This window comes from Desmodus rotundus, chromosome 12, assembly GCF_022682495.2.
Source record: "Desmodus rotundus isolate HL8 chromosome 12, HLdesRot8A.1, whole genome shotgun sequence".
NCBI lineage: Eukaryota > Metazoa > Chordata > Mammalia > Chiroptera > Phyllostomidae > Desmodus > Desmodus rotundus.
Genome location: NC_071398.1, coordinates 72,890,311 through 72,907,769, shown reverse-complemented (window position 1 = coordinate 72,907,769; position 17,459 = coordinate 72,890,311). Strand labels below are relative to the sequence as shown.

General features: G+C 44.8%; 1 protein-coding gene across 1 annotated transcript in view; it reads right to left on the bottom strand.

The window, feature by feature from the left end:
• Positions 1-12,914: 12,914 nt before the first annotated feature.
• DSTYK (dual serine/threonine and tyrosine protein kinase) overlaps positions 12,915-17,459 on the bottom strand; it is a 53,499-nt gene continuing 48,954 nt past the window's right edge. The window contains exon 13 of the mRNA XM_024575082.4: positions 12,915-17,291. Within this exon, the coding sequence (XP_024430850.2) occupies positions 17,104-17,291 (188 nt within the window). The 3' untranslated portion in view covers positions 12,915-17,103. The remainder of the gene's footprint in view (positions 17,292-17,459) is intronic.

Below are 17,459 nucleotides of genomic sequence, written 5' to 3'. Positions count from 1 at the left end.
GACTAAAAGACTGAGCTCTAAACACAGGGCCCGAGGGTGCTTCCCCTCCCCTGACGCCTCATCGCCAGATTCCTGAGGCCTATTTACTGCAGTTCCTTTTGCCGAGTACAGCATGTCCAGCTACCAAGAAAAACTGACAAGGCGTACTAAAAGGAAAAAAAAAGTTTGAAGAGACAGAGGAACCATCAGAACCAGACCTAGTTATCACAGGGATATCAGAATTATTGCACAGGGAATTTGAAATGACTATAATTATCACCCTAAAAGCTCTAACGGGGAAAGCAGACAGCATGCAAGAACAGATGGGCACTGTAAGCCAAGAAATGGAACTTCTGAGAAAGAAAAAAATGGTAGAGATCAAAAACACAGTAACAAATAAAGAATGCCTTTGTTGGGCTTATTACACAGGTGGCAAACACAAGGCCCTCGGGCTCGGCCCTCCACCTTGTATTATCCTGCCTGGCACCATGTTTGTACCCGGAGGCAGTGCCGAGCTCTCGCTTAACAGTTAAGGAGTGGTTACATTTATACAGTCCTAACATGACATTCGGCCCTTTGAAGGCAACCGCGAGGCTGATGTGGCTCCCAGTGAAAATGAGTTTGACACACCCCTGGCTTACTAGCGGACGGGTTGCAACTGAGGAAAAAAAATCTGAGCTTGAGGATATGTCAATAGAAACATCTAAAAGTGAACAGCAAGGAGAGAAGAGACTGAGAAACACAGACTGTGATATCCAAGAATCGTGGACACTAAAAAAGGTGTAACATATAGGTAATGGAAATATCAGAAAGAGAAAGAAACAGAAGAAATATATGAAGGAGTAATGACTGAGAAATCCCCTAAATTAGTGTCACACTAAGTCAGAGATCTGGGAAGCTCAGAGGACACCAAAGAGGACAAATTCCCACCCCACCCCCAAGAGAGTGAAAAAATTTAAAGTATTTGAGAAAGAAACCCCACCACGCTAGAATTCTCTGCACTGCAAAAGTACCCTTCCAAAGTGAGGGGGAGATAAAGACTTCCTCAGACGAACAGAAAGCGAGGGAATGTGTGTTGTCAGTAGACCTGTCTGTCAAGAAATGTTAAAAGCAGTTCTTCAGACAGAAGGAAAATAACATGGGTCGGAAACTCAGATACACACTGAGAAAGGAAGAGCATCAGAAAAGGATTCACTGAAGTTAAAAAGTTTTAACTGTCTTATTCTTAATTGATCTAACAGAACAGTTTGTTCAAAATAGTAACAGTGACAACTTATTATATATACATACATATGCGTATGTATAAGTGAAATGAATGACAGCAATGGTAGAAAGCACGAGAGGGAGGAATTAAGATTATTTTGCTGTTATAAGGTACTTGCACTAGTTGTGAAGAAGTACAATGTTATTTGAAGGTGGACTTGGATTAGTTGTAAGTGTACATTGCAAACTCTAGGACAACCCCTGAAAAAACTTATAAGAAAAAGTGCAGTCAACATTCTTAAAAAGGAAAGGAAACAGAATATTAATACCACATGAGGCAAAAAAAAAGTGGAAGACAAAAATAGGAATAAACAAAAAGCAACAAATAGAAAACAATAATAAATATGGTATATATTAATCCAACTATCACTAATCACTTTAAAAGTCAGTCTAAATACACCAATTGCCCTGGCTGGTATGTCTCAGTGGACTGAGTGCCGGCCTGTGAACTGAAAAGTCGCCGGTCTGATTCCCAGTCAGGGCGTATGCGTGGGGTGAGGGCTAGGTCCCCAGTTAGGGACGTGCGAGAGGCAACCAATCTATGTATCTTTCACTCATCAATGTTTCTCTCCCTCTCTATCTCCCTCCCTTCCCCCTCTCTAAAAATAAGTAAAATCTTTAAAATATATAAATAAATATACTAATTGAAAGACAAATATTGTCAGAGTGATTCAAAAGCAAGACTCAACTGCCCTGGCCCCTATGGCTCAGTTGGTTGGAGCATTGTCCCATCCCATAAAATGAAAGGTTGTGGGTTCGATTCCCCATCAGGGCACGTGCCTAGGTTGCAGGTTCAGTCCCTGGTCAGGCGCATGTGAGAAGCAACTGATAGATGTTTCTTTTTCACATTAATAGTTTCTGTCCTTCTCTCTCTCCCTCCTTTCCCCTCTGTCTAAAAATCAATAAGCATGTCCTTAGGTGAGGTTAAAACATTTTTTTAAAAAGATAACTATATGTTGTCTACAAGGAACCCAATTTAAATATAAAGACACATATTGCTTAGAAATTAAATGGATGGAGAAAGATGTACTATGCTAATACTAATCAAAGAAAGCCAGAGTAGCTATATTACTTTCAGTCAGAGGAAGGAAACTCACCAGGGCATTCCACAATGACAACGGGGTCAATTCTCCAAAATAACATCTTTAATGTGTATGTACCTAATAACAGACGGTAAAAATACAGAAGGCAAAAACTGATAGGCTACGAGGAGAAACAGATGAATCCACTATTAGGTAGGAGACTTCAACACCTCTCTAGCAGAAATGGACAGACCCAGCAGGCAGAAAATCAGTAAGGACACAGCTGAACTCAGTACCACCACCCATCAACTGGGTATAATGGACCTCTAGAGACGGCTTCACCCAGCCACTGCAGAATACACGTTCTTCTCAAGTTTGCCTGGACCCTTCACCAAGGTAGACCATCCCTGGGCCATAAACACACCTTAACAAATTTAAAAGAATAGAAAGCATACAATGTCTGCCCTCGGACCACAGTGGAGTTAAACTAGGAATCGGTAACAGAAAGATAGCTGGAAAATCCCAAAATTAAACAACACACTTCTAAGTGCACATGGGTCAAAGTAGAAATCACAGGTGAGGATTAAAAAACACAATGCCATTTATATGAACACACCAAAATGAAATATTTAAGTATAAATCTAACATGATATGTGTAAGATCTCTGTGAGGAAAATACGAACTCTGGCGAGAGAAACCAACTTGGAATTACAGAAACGGAGGGCTACTCCACGGTGAGGGGAGGGAGAGGCAATGTTGCCAGATGCCGGTCCCTCCCAATTTGCTCTGTTGGTTCAGGGCGTTCCCAGCCAAAACCCCAGCCAGCCATTGCGTGGATGTCACAAGTTGATTCTGAAGCTGATGTGGAGAGACAAATAGCCAACCTAATATTGAAGGAAAAGAACAAAGTCGGACAACTGACAGTACCTGACATACGGGATTAGTGTAAAGCCACACTAATTAAGACAGCGTGGTACTGGTGAAAGAACAGATAAATAGACCCACATAAATACAGTCAACTGGTCTTTGACAAAGTGATGAAGAAAAGATAGTCTTTTCAACAAATGGTGCTGGAACAACTGGACATCCGCATGCAAAACTAAATAAATCTAGATACAGAACTTACACCCTTCACAAAAATTAACTAAAAATGGATCACAGAACTAATTGTAAAATGCAAAACTATAAAATTCGTAGAAGATAACATAGGAGGAACTCTAGATGACCTCAGGTATGGCGAAGACTTTTAAATACAACGCCAAAGGTGTGATCCCCGGAAGAAAAAATAGATGAGCTGGTCTGCATCAAAATTAAAATTTTCTGCTCTGTGAGAGCCACTGTCAAGAGAAAGAAAAAGACAAGCCACAGACTGGGAGGAAGTATTTGCGGAAGACATGTCTGATAAAGGACTACAATCCAAAATAGACCGAGAACTCTTAAAAGTCAACAATAAGGAAACAACCAACCTCGTTTTAAAATGGCAAAATATCTGAAGACACCTCACCAAAGAAGATACACAGATGGCAAATAAAGATATGGAAAGACGTTCCACATCACATGTCATCAGGGAAATGCAATTTAAAACAAGAGATACCATCAAAATCCAGAAGACTGATAACATCAAAGCTGATGAAATGTAGAACAGGAACTCCCATTCACTGCTGGTGAGAATGAAAAGGATAGTCACTTTGGGAGACAGTTTGGTGGTTTCTTAACAAAACTAAACATATTCTTATCATGCAAAACAGTAACTATGCTCCTTGGTTTTTAGCCAAAGAAATTGAAAACTACGACCACACAAAACCCAGCCCTTGGATGTTTATAGCAGTTTCAAAGCGCCTAGCTTTTCCGGTGCCCCTCTTGATGTCCCGAGCCTTCTCACGTTGTCTTTGAGCTGCTGTAGCTGTTCTCGCCTGCAGGCCTTTTCCAGCTCTTTCTGCAGTTCCTGCTCCCCTCCACTTACCTAAAAGTGAGAAGACTTGCTCCAGGGTCTCCACTGGGGACGAGGGGCAGCAATGCCCCCTTCCCCTCCATACTCCCTCTGCCCCCACCTCACTTCTCCTCTGCTGTGCTGGCTTCCTGCAGCCCTGCTTCACCTTTTCCTTGATGTCCACGTTCTCCATAAATGAACTGACATCTATTGGGGTGGGGGTGGGGGCACCAAGCAGAAGGCTCCGTTTCATCCTCACAGGGGACTTCTCTTCAGCCTTAAGAACTTGGCAGTGACACCAGCCCACAGAGAGAGGGACAGAGGTCTCCCCAGGGACCCTGCCATCCCCAACAGACACAACAGTCTTCAAATCTACCGGAATGGGGCCTGACAAAGATTCTTTGCTTGAACCTTCTCCCAGGCCCATCTGCATGTTTCCTTGTAAAATCTGGTTTTATCAACACCCCTGCTAAAGTCAGTTTAACCAGAACTCCCCCCTCTGCCCCGCCCTTCAAGATGTGATCAGGTTCCTCCTGTACCACCACCCCAGTCTTCATCAAGAATCCTGTTAGGCTGGTTTAGCCAGAATCCTTCTTACCCCCTTCTTTCCTCTTAGTAATTTTCCATCCACGGCCCCCCACCCAGCTCCTTGGCTACCCATTGCCCAAGCTGTATTCAGGGTCGAGCCCCACTTCTCCCCGGCTATAAAATCCCACTGCACTGGTCCTAATACTTATCACGATGGGCCATTTTAAACAACTGTCCCTGAATTTTCTTTAACGAGCCCACTATCACAGTGGCTTCTGCTTCTTGGACCAAACCTCCTTGGGTGTAGTCACTGAAATACAGCAAATTATCAAAGTCAAACCTCAGGGGAACCCTGTGTCCAGCTGGTCTTCACCCCTTCCTCAGGCTGCCTCTCCCTTCACCTGCCCTGGCCTGCAACCCTCACCCCGGCTTCTGCTTCAGCAAGCTCTTCCAACACTATTCTTGCATCCCAGGGCCATTTGGTTGATGGCATCAGCCGCCAGACTCCTCCGCAGCGCCTGAATTGGATGGAGGTTCCATACATGAGGCTCTGCCAGACCCCATGGCTGGAAGAGAGATGAAGGAACCCATTTGCCAGCCTCCTTTTCAACTCAGACGCCCGTGGAAGCCATAATTAAGAAAGGAAACTGGCCTGGGAATCAGGGGACAAGGGAGTTAGTCTTGTCCTTGCCTCCCACCAGCTGTGAGATGTCCTTTCCTCTGCGGCTCTCAGTGTCCTCTGCTGTGAGGGAAGAACTTAGGTGGGATGCTTACGGGGTGTCCGACCCGCAGCCCAGGATGGCAATGAACGCGGCCCAACACAATTGTGAATTTACTTAAAACATTACTTAATTACTTAGATATGTACATTTTCTACATTAGTGATCACAAACGTGGGACCTGCTCAACGATTTTAAGGTTATTGAAAGGGCTGCTGCATAATTAGGGTTATTATGTGGGGACTTGTTGCTGGTCTGTGGTGGCAGATGTCATGGAAATTATACACAGACATTTTATTTGCTCATCAGTTTTCGTTAGTGGTTGTGTATTTAACGTGTGGCCCAGGGCAACTCTTCTTCTTTCAGTGTGGCCCAGAGACGCCGAAGGGTTGGACACCCCTGCTTTAAAAGGTCTTCCCAACTCCTGTTGGGTCTCTGACAGCTTTCCGAGCTGCTGCCCAGGGATCACCTCTCTTGGAGGGAAAAGAAACAGTGGAGTTCTTTGTCACCGCTTCTTATTCCACTGACTAAGTCTTAACGCAGCCCAGTGATGAAGCACGCCCAGAGTCGGTTATGGCACCAGAAGCTGGAGGGGAAAGTGTGACTCTGGGGCTGAAGAACACAGGCACCAAGGTCTGCCAGCTCTGGCTACAGCCTTGGGCCACAGGCATGGGCTGTGCCATCTCCTGAATGCGACGCAACACTTAAAATGGCAGAGACCTCGGACTTCTTCCCTGCAGCCTCAAAATGGGACAATTTTGAAATTATCTCAGGCCCGCAGTTTCCCATGGGATCAGCTGAGGCCTACTTTGCAACTTGATTGCTCATTTAAATAAATTTTTTTTTAAGATTTTATTTATTTTTAGACAGAGGGGAAGGAAGAGAGAGAGGGAAACATCAATGTGTGGTTGCCTCTTGCGTGTCCCCTACTGGGGACCTGGCCTGCAACCCAGGCATGTGCCCTGACTGAGGATCTAACCAGTGACCCTTTGGTTCAGAGGCCAGCACTCAATCCACTGAGCCACACCAACCAGGGCTCATTCATCTTCGAATCGACATCTGCTCATTCACACTTCCTTCACCCACCTAAGGTATTGATCCTTACGAGGTCTAGAGGTCTCCCTGATAAACCTCCTACATACTAATGCCTCTCAGAGCTAGAGCTACAGGAACATGACACATGGCCTTCAAGGTCCTTCATGATCTGGCCCCTGCCAATCTCTCCAGTCTCATTTCTCCCCAGGGCCCCACTGCCTCTACTCTTCAGCATCACTGAGCTCTCAGTTCGCCGAACACCAAGTTCCGCTCTTGCTCTGTGCAAATTTGTGCATGTTTTCACATAACTTCCTGAACAAATATTCATTATCCTGCTGTATCATTCATGGTCCTGACAGGACAGAGATGGCATACTCAAAAAGGGGAACTAGAAAGTTTAATGAAGGGGCTATTTAAAACATGTGCCCTGGCTGTGTAGCTCAGCTGGTTAGAGCGTCGTCCTGATACGCCAAGGTTGTGGGTTCGATCCCCGGTCAGGGCACATACAACAATCAACCAGTGAGTGTATAAATAAGTGGAACAAAAAATTCATGTTCCCCCCTCCCTTCCTCCCTCCTCTCTCTCTCTAAAATCAATCAATCAATCAAAGGTGTAAGTGGGGCTATGGGCAAAGCAACAAAACATGCCAGGACTAGTAGCAGTGCAGGAGCAGTGGGAAGCTGCTTGGCTTTGACGGGGCGAAGGGAAGAGCGGCAGTGGAACCTGTGAGTGAGCGCTGTGGCTACAGGAGAGAGCCAGAGGGGAGCTGCTACCTTGAGGGAGAAGGCAGTGCTGCTAACCCAGTCTAGCTGCAAGTGAGCTAGTGTAAAAAGTTCCCCAACCTCTCTTTCCTAACCACTATCCAGACTCCTACGAGTGCAGCTGAGCCTAAGTGGAAGTCCCAGAGCAAAAGATGCAGTCCACAGATGCCGCCCTGTTGGGACATAGAGCTGGGAGGAGCAGGGAAGGTGGGTTTGGAAGGGCACAGAGAGCGCACTCCCATGATCCCTATTGCGTGCCAGACACCGAACAAAACAGCATAGCATCTGCCCGCATATTTAAAGTCGTGCAGGGGAAAACTGACTCTCATCAGTGAATCATAAAGAGTGATAAAAATGCCCATTATTTCTATGTACACATAAAACACAAATTCGCCATGAGCTAGCCCATTAAATCAAGTTCCAGCAGATTTTAAAAACTGCCATCACATAGACTTAGTGAACGGCCCACAATGTAACTGTTGTAAATCCTTAACCAAAATAAAAAAGGCACTTATCCCCACACTTGGAAATTTTCAAACATACCTACGTAAAACTCGGGGCAAAGAAGAAATCATAACGGCAACTAGAAAACACTTAAAGCTGAACAGTAACAACGAAGTCACCCGCTGGGCCCTGTGGGGCGCAGCGACAGCACCTGAAGGGAAATCCTGAACTTTAACGTTTATGTTGGAAACGAAGGTTGGTTGGAAATTCATGAGCTAAGCATCCCACGTAGATAGGGGGAAACAATGGATATTGGAATAGCCCTAACAAGGAGAACAAAGAAGGTAATTAAGAGCAGAAATTAAAACAGCAAACAGAGGTACAATGAGAGAAACAACCAGAAGTTGGCCCCCGGGGAAAAACAGAGAGCAGCTGAACTGCCACACACTCACACGCCGGAACGACACACCGCAGCGAGAACAAGTGTGCTGCGGAGGCCACAAGTCAGCCTGGGGGAAATCAGAGACTCACTGAGGGAGACGGAAGTCATACGGGGCTAAATACAGGTGACACTGTTTCTATAAAGCTCTAGAGTATGTAAAACCAACATACATTGTTTAGGGTCCATGTGTATTTGGGAAACCTTTTTTTAAAGCACAAGAATAAGCACAATAGTAACCTCGGGGTAGGGAGGGCATCTGGGGAGAGCACACAGGGGCTTCAAAATTATGGTTAATGTTCTGGTCTACAAATTACATGGTGACTTTGTATTTTTAAAATTGTTTCATAATTACAAGGATGCTACATATGCTTTTTTTTTTGCAAATATCTGACAGTAAATAATAACTCTTTTAAAAAATTGACTTGAGAGAGGAAGGGAGAGAGAGAAATATTGAGCAGTTGCCTCCCGTAGGGTTGCCTTCCATATGCACCCCCACCAGGGATCAAACCTGCAACCTAGGTACGCGCCCTGACCGGGAACTGAACCCGAAACCTTTTGGTGTGTGGGATGATGCTCCAACTAACTGAGCTACCCAACCAGGGCAATGATAACTTTTTAAAACTGTAAGCAAATCCTGCGCAGTAAAATATCTCAGACGAACCCTGTATTGTTTCTCCATGTTCCCAGCTTGGAACCTGGAGTGGCTCCCCAGAGCCCTGATTTCCAGAGCCTGTGGCTTCCTGTTGCACCTGGCACTTCCCCATCCTTTTGCTGTTTCCACTCCTGCACTTCACACATAGAAAGCTCTGATTTAGCATATTCTTAGACGCTTCACATCTTTTTAACAATTTTTATTTTATTTTAGATTTTTAGAGAGAGGGAGAAAGAGGAGAGAAACATCAGTGTGAGTGAGAGACATCAATTGGCTGCTTTCCTTGCACGCCCCAACTGGGGACCTAACCCGCAACCCAGGCACGTGCCCCTGACCTGGAATCGAACTGGTGACATTTCACTTTGTGGGATGATGCCCAACCAACTGAGCCACACTGGTCGGGGCATGCATCTTTAATATTAATTTCTTTGGGAAGCCATGTTGAGAGAAAAAAGGGAGAAGAAAGGAAATAGAAGCCAAGGGGGTCTTCTTTCAATGAAAAAAAAAAACCCTCCAAAGATTTTGAAATGTCTTCCGAGAGACCCAGTTATGGCTCGTCTACAAATCCACTTTCACGGACGACTGTGCCTCCCCAGTAGCGCCAGACGGGTGAGTGTGAAGTCCAGCAGCCCAAGCAGTGAACTGAAGCGGACACCTGCCACCTAGGGCCTGTCCTGAATCTATGTCCATTTTCTACAGCTCTTCGGTTAATTTCAGGAATTTTATCTCCTCCACTGAACAGTTTTGTGAGCAGGAAGATCTACCTTTCACTACGGTATCTGGGGTTAGACAGAGCCTTCTGGTTCGGAACCAACACAGCGGGCCTGGGACCTGAGCTGGGCCAGCTGAGAAAATTCCCCCTGGCTGCTGACTTGAGTGAAGATGGTTCTTCACAGCCGCGGTGAGTCCTCTTCAGGAGCCTGCAAACCCCCTCTGCTTCCTGCCCACCGATTCTGTGGGCCTGATCTTCCAGTTTCCTGTTGATCTTGTAGGCCCCTAGTATCTTTCCAAAACATACTTCCTTTCTCCTAAACTGGTCAATTCATTCCTTTTTCTTAAAAGATGAGAAAAACAGATGTTCGTAGCAGACGAACAATACAATAGGAAAGTCAATACGCTAAAAGTTGGAAGTCCTCTCCCTATGAATACCATTGGTACCAGTTTGATACATATCCTTACAAATGTTTTCCAGCATTTTATATATACAGGAAGAGATGGACTGGATCTCTAGATGATACAGGGTCATGGGGAGTGGAAGGGATTTTTACATAACAGGGATCATAACAAATATACTCATATAAATTATTTTTTAACCCATTGATAGAGTATAAACATCTTTCCTTTTCAGTACATAGAGATCTGCCATTCCTCTTAATAGCTGCATAGTATTCCATGGCATGAGCTCCACAATTTAATCTTCCCTTGTCAGACATCAACATTGTCTCCAACTTTTTAGTATTACAAATGATGATGCAAGGGGGGTGGGGGAGGAGAGGGTAAAGCGGGGATAAATGGTGATGGAAGGAGACTTGACCTGGCGTGGTGAACACACAATCAATATACAGACGATATACTACAGAATTGCACACCTGAAACCTATATAATTTTATTAACCAGTATCACCCCAATAAATTCAATAAAAAATACATTAACTTTGCAAATAATTTAACTCGCTGCTTGCTTTATTACTGTAAAATAAAGTGGTTAGTAAATCCTTAAGACAGGATTTCAAAAAATAAATTTATCCAAGTTTTTAGTAGAAAATGAGAGAAGTAATGATGCAATAAACACCCTTATACTTATATAGCTTTGCACACCTGTGCAAATATTTATGTAGGTAGGGAATTGCCTAGAAATCATTTCTGGAACAAAGGACATATACATTTTTAAAAGATTTTATTATTTTCATTTTTAGATGGAAGGGAAGGAGAAAGAGAGGGAGAAAAACATCAAGGTGTGGTTGCCTCTCATGCACCCCCTACTGGGGACCTGGCCTGCAACCCAGGCATGTGCCCTGACTGGGAATCCAACCGGCAACACTTTGTTTCACAGGCCGGTGTTCAATCCACTGAGCCACACCAGCCAGGGCAGGATATATACATTTAAGATGTTTATATTACGTACTGCCAGATTGCCTTTTTCTGGCTATACCCACTTCCCAAAAGCATCCGGAAGAAGTGCTGCTCATCACCCACACTTATAAATAGGTTTTTAATATTTATTTTCAGGAATTTGATAGATGCAAGCATCTTTTTGGCTTTCTATGCATTTCCCGATTACTGGTGAGGATAAATATATCTTTCAAATATGTATTAGCCAATTTATTTTAAAAAGCTTTTATTGGTTTCTTCATATATTAGGAATATAAACCTTTTATCAGTTATATATTGAAATTATTCCCTCCAAATAGTGATCTGTATTAATCTTGCTTTTGGTGTCTTTGGATGTGTTATTTGTTCTTTATAATTTCCATTACTTTTTTCTCTATGGCTTCTGGGTTCCTGATCACACCCAGAAAAGTTCTCCTTTCCCCCAAACTACAAATGAACATACTTACATGCATTTTTCCCTGGAGGTGGAATAGCACAGCACAGTGGTTAGTTGTAGGAGGAGAGATTCTGGAGCCAGACTTCCAAGGTTCGAATCCCAGCTCTGGCATTTATCAGTTACATGACCTTGGTACTTAACTTTCTCATCAGTAAAATGGGGTTCTGGTGAAGGTTAAGTTAATACATGTAAAGCATTTAGAATAGTGCCTAGTATATAACAAATACTCGATGTATATGCCATTATCTAGTTCCTTTATAGTTTTTTTTATATTTAGATATTTAGTATACTTTTAAATTTTTTTTTCATGATTTAAGGCTATTTTTTTCCTCAGGTGAATAGCCATTTTTATAGTCTGTTTCTCCACTATTTTGAAATTCCATCTTTAGAATATACTAAGGGACAGGTCATCCCTAAGAGGACCTTAAGAGACCTAAACCAGTTCATGGCCACCCGTAACTGCACTTCAAAGGGCACTCAGTGAACACTTTGCGGACACCTTGGGATCCTACTGAAGGTAAAAATATCTAGGTTAAATTTATCAGTGTTCAGCAACTCGGTGGCCTCTCCCCTCTGAACGCCACCCAATCACAGGCCCAGGAAAGCCACCCCAGTTACCCTACTCAAAGGAGGAGCCTGCTGAGGGAGATGTTCTTGGAAAAGCATGCCCAATCTAAAAATGTATATACACAAGCGATTTTCTCCAAAGTAAGAATGGTCAGAGAAAAAGAGAACCGTACTGAAATTTATACTAGAATATATGATATGTGCATGTAAGATGGGAGATATTTGGCTGTGCAGGGTGGCTGGAATTAGTGGAGAATTTCACGAGTAAGAGGCTCATCTGCATTAAATGTGTAGGAGTAGGCAGAGAGCCACTGAGATACTTTATCTTTCCTTTAAGACTTAATCAAAAACGTATCCAACTGTTTAAGGTATGCTGCCATCTCCTGGCTAAACTTGTGTTGCAGCCAAATCACAAGCAGTTACAGCAAAAAGTGACACAGCCTTGCAAGCAGGATATGGTAACCCAAAACATAGTAACACATACCCTGGGGAAAAGGTGGCATGCCACCTGCTGACATTCCCGGCCACTGCAGACAGTGCCACTCTGCTGGTAGTGGCCTCTGACGGTGCCTGTTGGGCACTGTCTAACAAGCAAATCTGAAGGGGGGGCCTGAACAGAAAGTTCAAATATTCCAAACACAGATAGGCCGGTATACAGATTCCACCCCCGGATGCTCTCACAGTATAATAAAGAATAGCTAGGCTCATGCGTGAGCTGAGAATGCTGCATGCTTGTGCTGAAGAGAAGCTGGAGAACAGGGTACAAACCCTGCAAAGTCTCTGAAAAACACATTGCTGTCACCACACCTTGCCCCCCTCTTCTCTACTGGCCCACCTTCCATTCCCTTGCCCTACTTCCTGACAGCGTTAACATCGCCTGGAAACCAAGAGCCATCTGTGGGGGAGTGGCATAACCCATCAATCTCTAAGGCAAACTGACAGACTGCAGAGGTCCCAGTGGAAATGGAATAGAGTCAGGAGTGTCCTGTTAACACAGGGGAAAACAAAAGCCAAACACATAAATCTAAAATGTTAATATGATCTTTATTATACAGCACATCTGGTATTTGCACCCAGCAACTATATAGAATACTCTATAAAACCAGACCCTACCCTTCAAAATTACACTAAGTGAAGACTTGTCCCTTAATTGCGTCTCTTAAAAATACACACAATTAACAGGGTCCTGCTGTAACAACGTGGAAATGGAACAACGTGGAAAGAGACAGGTAGCACAAGAAAGGAGAGAGTGTGAGGACTAAAGTTTTTGCCAAAGTAATTTCTCTTGTTATTGCACTTTTATTCTACACCCTTAGTATATAACATTTTTATTCAACACTGTAATAAACATTAGTGCTTTAAAACAAACAAAAGTATTACATAAAGACAAAAGACACCAAGCTGTCCAGACCAATTTTCCTTTCAACCCTCTGGGGAAGAAGGCCTACCCAGCGCCAGGTGTTCACACAGTCTCTGCCATCGTCTCCGTTGGGCTGGATGTTAACAAAGCAGGTGAAGTTAAAAATAAAACCCTTGTAAGAACAGTAGTGCTGTATCTGAAACCCCCAAGGGAGTTTACAATACAAGTTTCTCAAGGTTGCTCCCTCCTTACCTATTACCATCCACACTAGCCCTCACCACTCCCCACCTCCACATTGAGAAGGATAAACCCTCTTTTTTTTTTTTTCTTTTAAAGAGAAAATGGGTTATTTGATCCAGCAAATCCCAAAATGAAGCTTTGAAATCTCAAAAGAAAACAACTCCTCTTTTGGCAACGGACTTCTGGAGGGCTGTTTAGCCAGCTCCGATGCACTGTGGAGTTTGGAGGGTCCCTGATTAGGCAGACGGAACACCCAGCAAGGCCAGAGGGAGTCTATTCCTCCAAATGCTACTGTAACCACCAACCTCCCTGGGCTTGTCAGTGCTGAATAAAAACAAAAATAAAGTGTCATTCAGTGCAGTTATCACGTTGCAGCCCAAACAGCTTCTCCTGTAACAACAAAAAAAACTTTTCCAATATCTTTGGCTGCTCGAGCAATGATGCAATAAAACAAAACAAAATAAAAATGTATTGGAGAGCTGACAGGTACTAGTTGAGAGTTCTACTATTCCCCCGTTTCTATCTGTGGTAGTAATGTATCCTTTCCTTCACTGTTTCCTTGACATTTAGTGTTAAAAATTAGGAGAAGCTGCTGCCTAGGCTCTGTCCCCCTGAAACTGATGGAGTCACAAGCGACTCTCTTTGGTCTGGGAAGAACCAGCACAGTCCTCCTTTCCAGAGAAGTGAAAGGCTTGCTCAATCAATGAGCCTCTCTCTGCAAGAGGGTCAAGGGAACTAGGGCACGCCTGTGGAAACCTCACCCAAACGAGCATTCCTCCACCCATGACTGACCTTGCTGCTGGCTCCCTGGGCACAGGGTCAGCCACTCCTGGCTCCAGACCCTACCATCTTCCAACTGCACCACAGGAGGGTCCCTTACTCGGTTCTGAAGCAACGTTTAAGTGATCAGACTTTAAGTGCACTGCAAATGGCCAGGCGATCATTTTTGGGCTGGGGTAAACTGCCCTTACTGAACTAACTAGAAGGGTAGAGCCCAGGGTAATTTCTCATCCCCTCCTTCTTCCTCCCCCAGCCATGATCTCGCCTCAACACGGGGAGCACATACAGCCAAGGCAAGGTGGTAAAATCTTTCAGACTTTGGTCTTGCTGAGCCCCTGATAGTCCAACTGCCACCAAACTTCTTTAATAACCTAGTATCTTCCCAAGTAATATACAATACAGTACATTTCACGGCATTCCATCACTTTAATAGTAATGGGTGCCAAAGGGACAAAGAACCCCAAATTTGCTGACAATGTGTAAAACAAAAGCGAAGTATACATGCAACACGTATTCCTGCACTCAGCCTGCTGAGTGTTTAAATAACACGTCCAGTGCCTGTACGTGGGCTTTGGCTGGCCTGGCGACTTTTTCTGTAAATGAACTGCAGCAGAACCACTCATCCATGAGCCCCTCCCTCCTCACGCAGGGGGAAAATGTGGGAATCTGCTAGGAAACTGATGTCTGAGAGCAGACTAAGCCACAGGGGATACACCAGAAAGGGTCTCCGGGTGGAGAAAAACCTAACCTCCCATGTGTGCACGGGAGTATAAGACTTCCAAAGGATGCCAGGAATGTGGATGTTAGGAATGCTCCATAATGGGAGCGCTGACTCCTGATGATGGCCAGAGTCACACAGACAGTGTGGAAGAGGGAACCCTATAAAAGTTTTCTTGCAATTTCATTCAGAACAAGCCTTGCACCGACTTTTCATCAAGTAGAGACTACTCACTTCCACTTTTTTAACTTGAAGCATGGCTTCCTGGAAGGCCCGGGATAGTCCCCAGAAGGGCAACGAGTCCATGCTGACAAGAATAGAGGGACTTGAGGTATAGCTAAATAAGTGTTAAAAATTCTGAGCGATACACTGAACATTCCACCAAAACGAGGCTGGAGCCTACAGAACCCAGACACTGGGTCAGTAAACTTAACCACTGCAAGTAAGAAGGTTTTCAGCTCTGGGCGGAATTTCTGAAGGGCTGCGAGTCCTCAGGGGCTACTACGCTCACAAATATCAGGATCAGAGCCCAGGATAGCTAGGTTAAAAACTGAACTTTGAAAGTTATACGGAAATTTTTTTGTATATACCCTGTTAATGTTTAAGAGATGGTCATTCTGTCACTAGCAACCCCAGAAAATTCCAGCAGCCAATCTGACCACTGTCTTATACGTCTACTCTGGGACCTGTTTCACTGTTTGGGACGAGGCACAGGGGACAGGCCACAGTGCTCAGGCCCAGGGCCGATGGAGGAGGCTGCTCACCTCCACTGCCCATTCCCTCGCCTGCACGTTTTTCTAAATCTGATGGACCATTTTGGTTGAGGGAGGCTTAAAGTCAAGGTCTAAGATGCACCGGTGTTTAGATTGTTCCCCGTCCTTTGACTGGCACAGGAATTTCTCTTCTTGTGTAAGCCCACTTCACGACAGACTCTCCAGAAGACCACCGCCCGCCTGCCAAGTGCAAAGGAAGGGCTCGCCCAGACACTGGCACGCAGGGACGAGGGCACACTCGGAACTACACGGAGCGTCCTTCTCTCTCATCTGGTTCTTTTCTACATTGCATTTAAAATAAGGTAAAAAGAAGGGACAAGGGCCAGAAGAAACCTCAGTTAAAAAGCTCACTGGTCAAGCTTAAAAAACATCAGTGTGTTAGATTCAAACTCTGAAAGAATGAGTGATTTTTTTTTTTTTTAAGTTTTAGAAAACAAACTGGTACCCTTCTGGCGGGTTTGTGGGGGCCCGCGGCCCCAGATCACTGCCCACTTTTCGGTCTCACCAGACGCTTTGCACTGGGTCAGTTTTACTCACTCACCCCGAAGGACCATGTCAACTGGAGCTTCCCCACTGTGAGACCAAACAGACAAAAAGAAAGTGAAGACGCAGGGGTGGAAGAAATTCTGTTCAAGGAGTAGCAGTAACTGAGATCCAACAGCACACACAAACACGCACACGTGTTGTTTTCTTCTTGTGGCCTCCGGCGATGAACTGTGAAACCCTCCCCCGGAAGCCGGGGCTCCTATAAATGTAAACACACTGGCACTGGAAGGAACAGATGGCTGTGTTTCTAGCTTTATCACTGGGGCCCCTGGCTGTTGCAGCCTGAGATCTCTGGGTGCAGATAGCAGGAAAGAGTTATCCACAAGTTATTTTTTTGCTCCTACATTTTCACAATTCCAGAACTGAGCTTAAATTTTCTAAGGATTCTGACAACTGGATAGATCCAAACTATTCTCAGCTAGAGTCCGAACTATGAAAATTATAGTTTTTAACACTATTGCCACTGCACTGTCCCCCTTGTCTTAGAAACCTACAGTGAACAGACAATGGGAACATTTACCTCCTTTTCAGTTGTGAGGCCACAACGTGGCCTTCTTCAGCCTTTTACCCATGCCCGAGACGACCTTTTGCTGAAGAAACAGCTTGGGGCATCAGTGAACTGCTGAACACGCTCAGCCACCCGACAGCAGCGTCCGGGAGTTATCTCTGCCTGCGGAGGCCCGGCAAGCATCGATTCCCCTGGGAGCCCTCTGTAATGAACAACTGTCACATTCTCCCCATGGCCAAAGGTGAGGGGAAGGGAAGAAATGGACAGTGAAAGAGAAAGGTCTTTGCATTCAAGTAGAATCATCCAGTCCCCTGTTCGGCTGCTCAGAATTTGACTTGCACAGCCTGTGCATTATGCCCTGAAGCATGGGCTGCACAATACCCAAGAGAGGTCTCTGAGAGGGGTCACCATCCCAACAGGCTTCCATCAGCTGCCAGCACTCCTCGTCAAACACGGGAAGGCGTTCTGGGCGGGCCCCTAGAGAGAGGAACGTGGAAATAAGACCAGAGTCAGTGAGAGGGCCACCAGGAAAACCAAAGACATGATGAGCTCTCGGGCTAATGACCCAGTTGGGGCTCAGGATACTGAAGAATACAGGAAGCGTTGGCTCCAACCGCAAAAATCTAGATCAGAACCTAAAGGAAC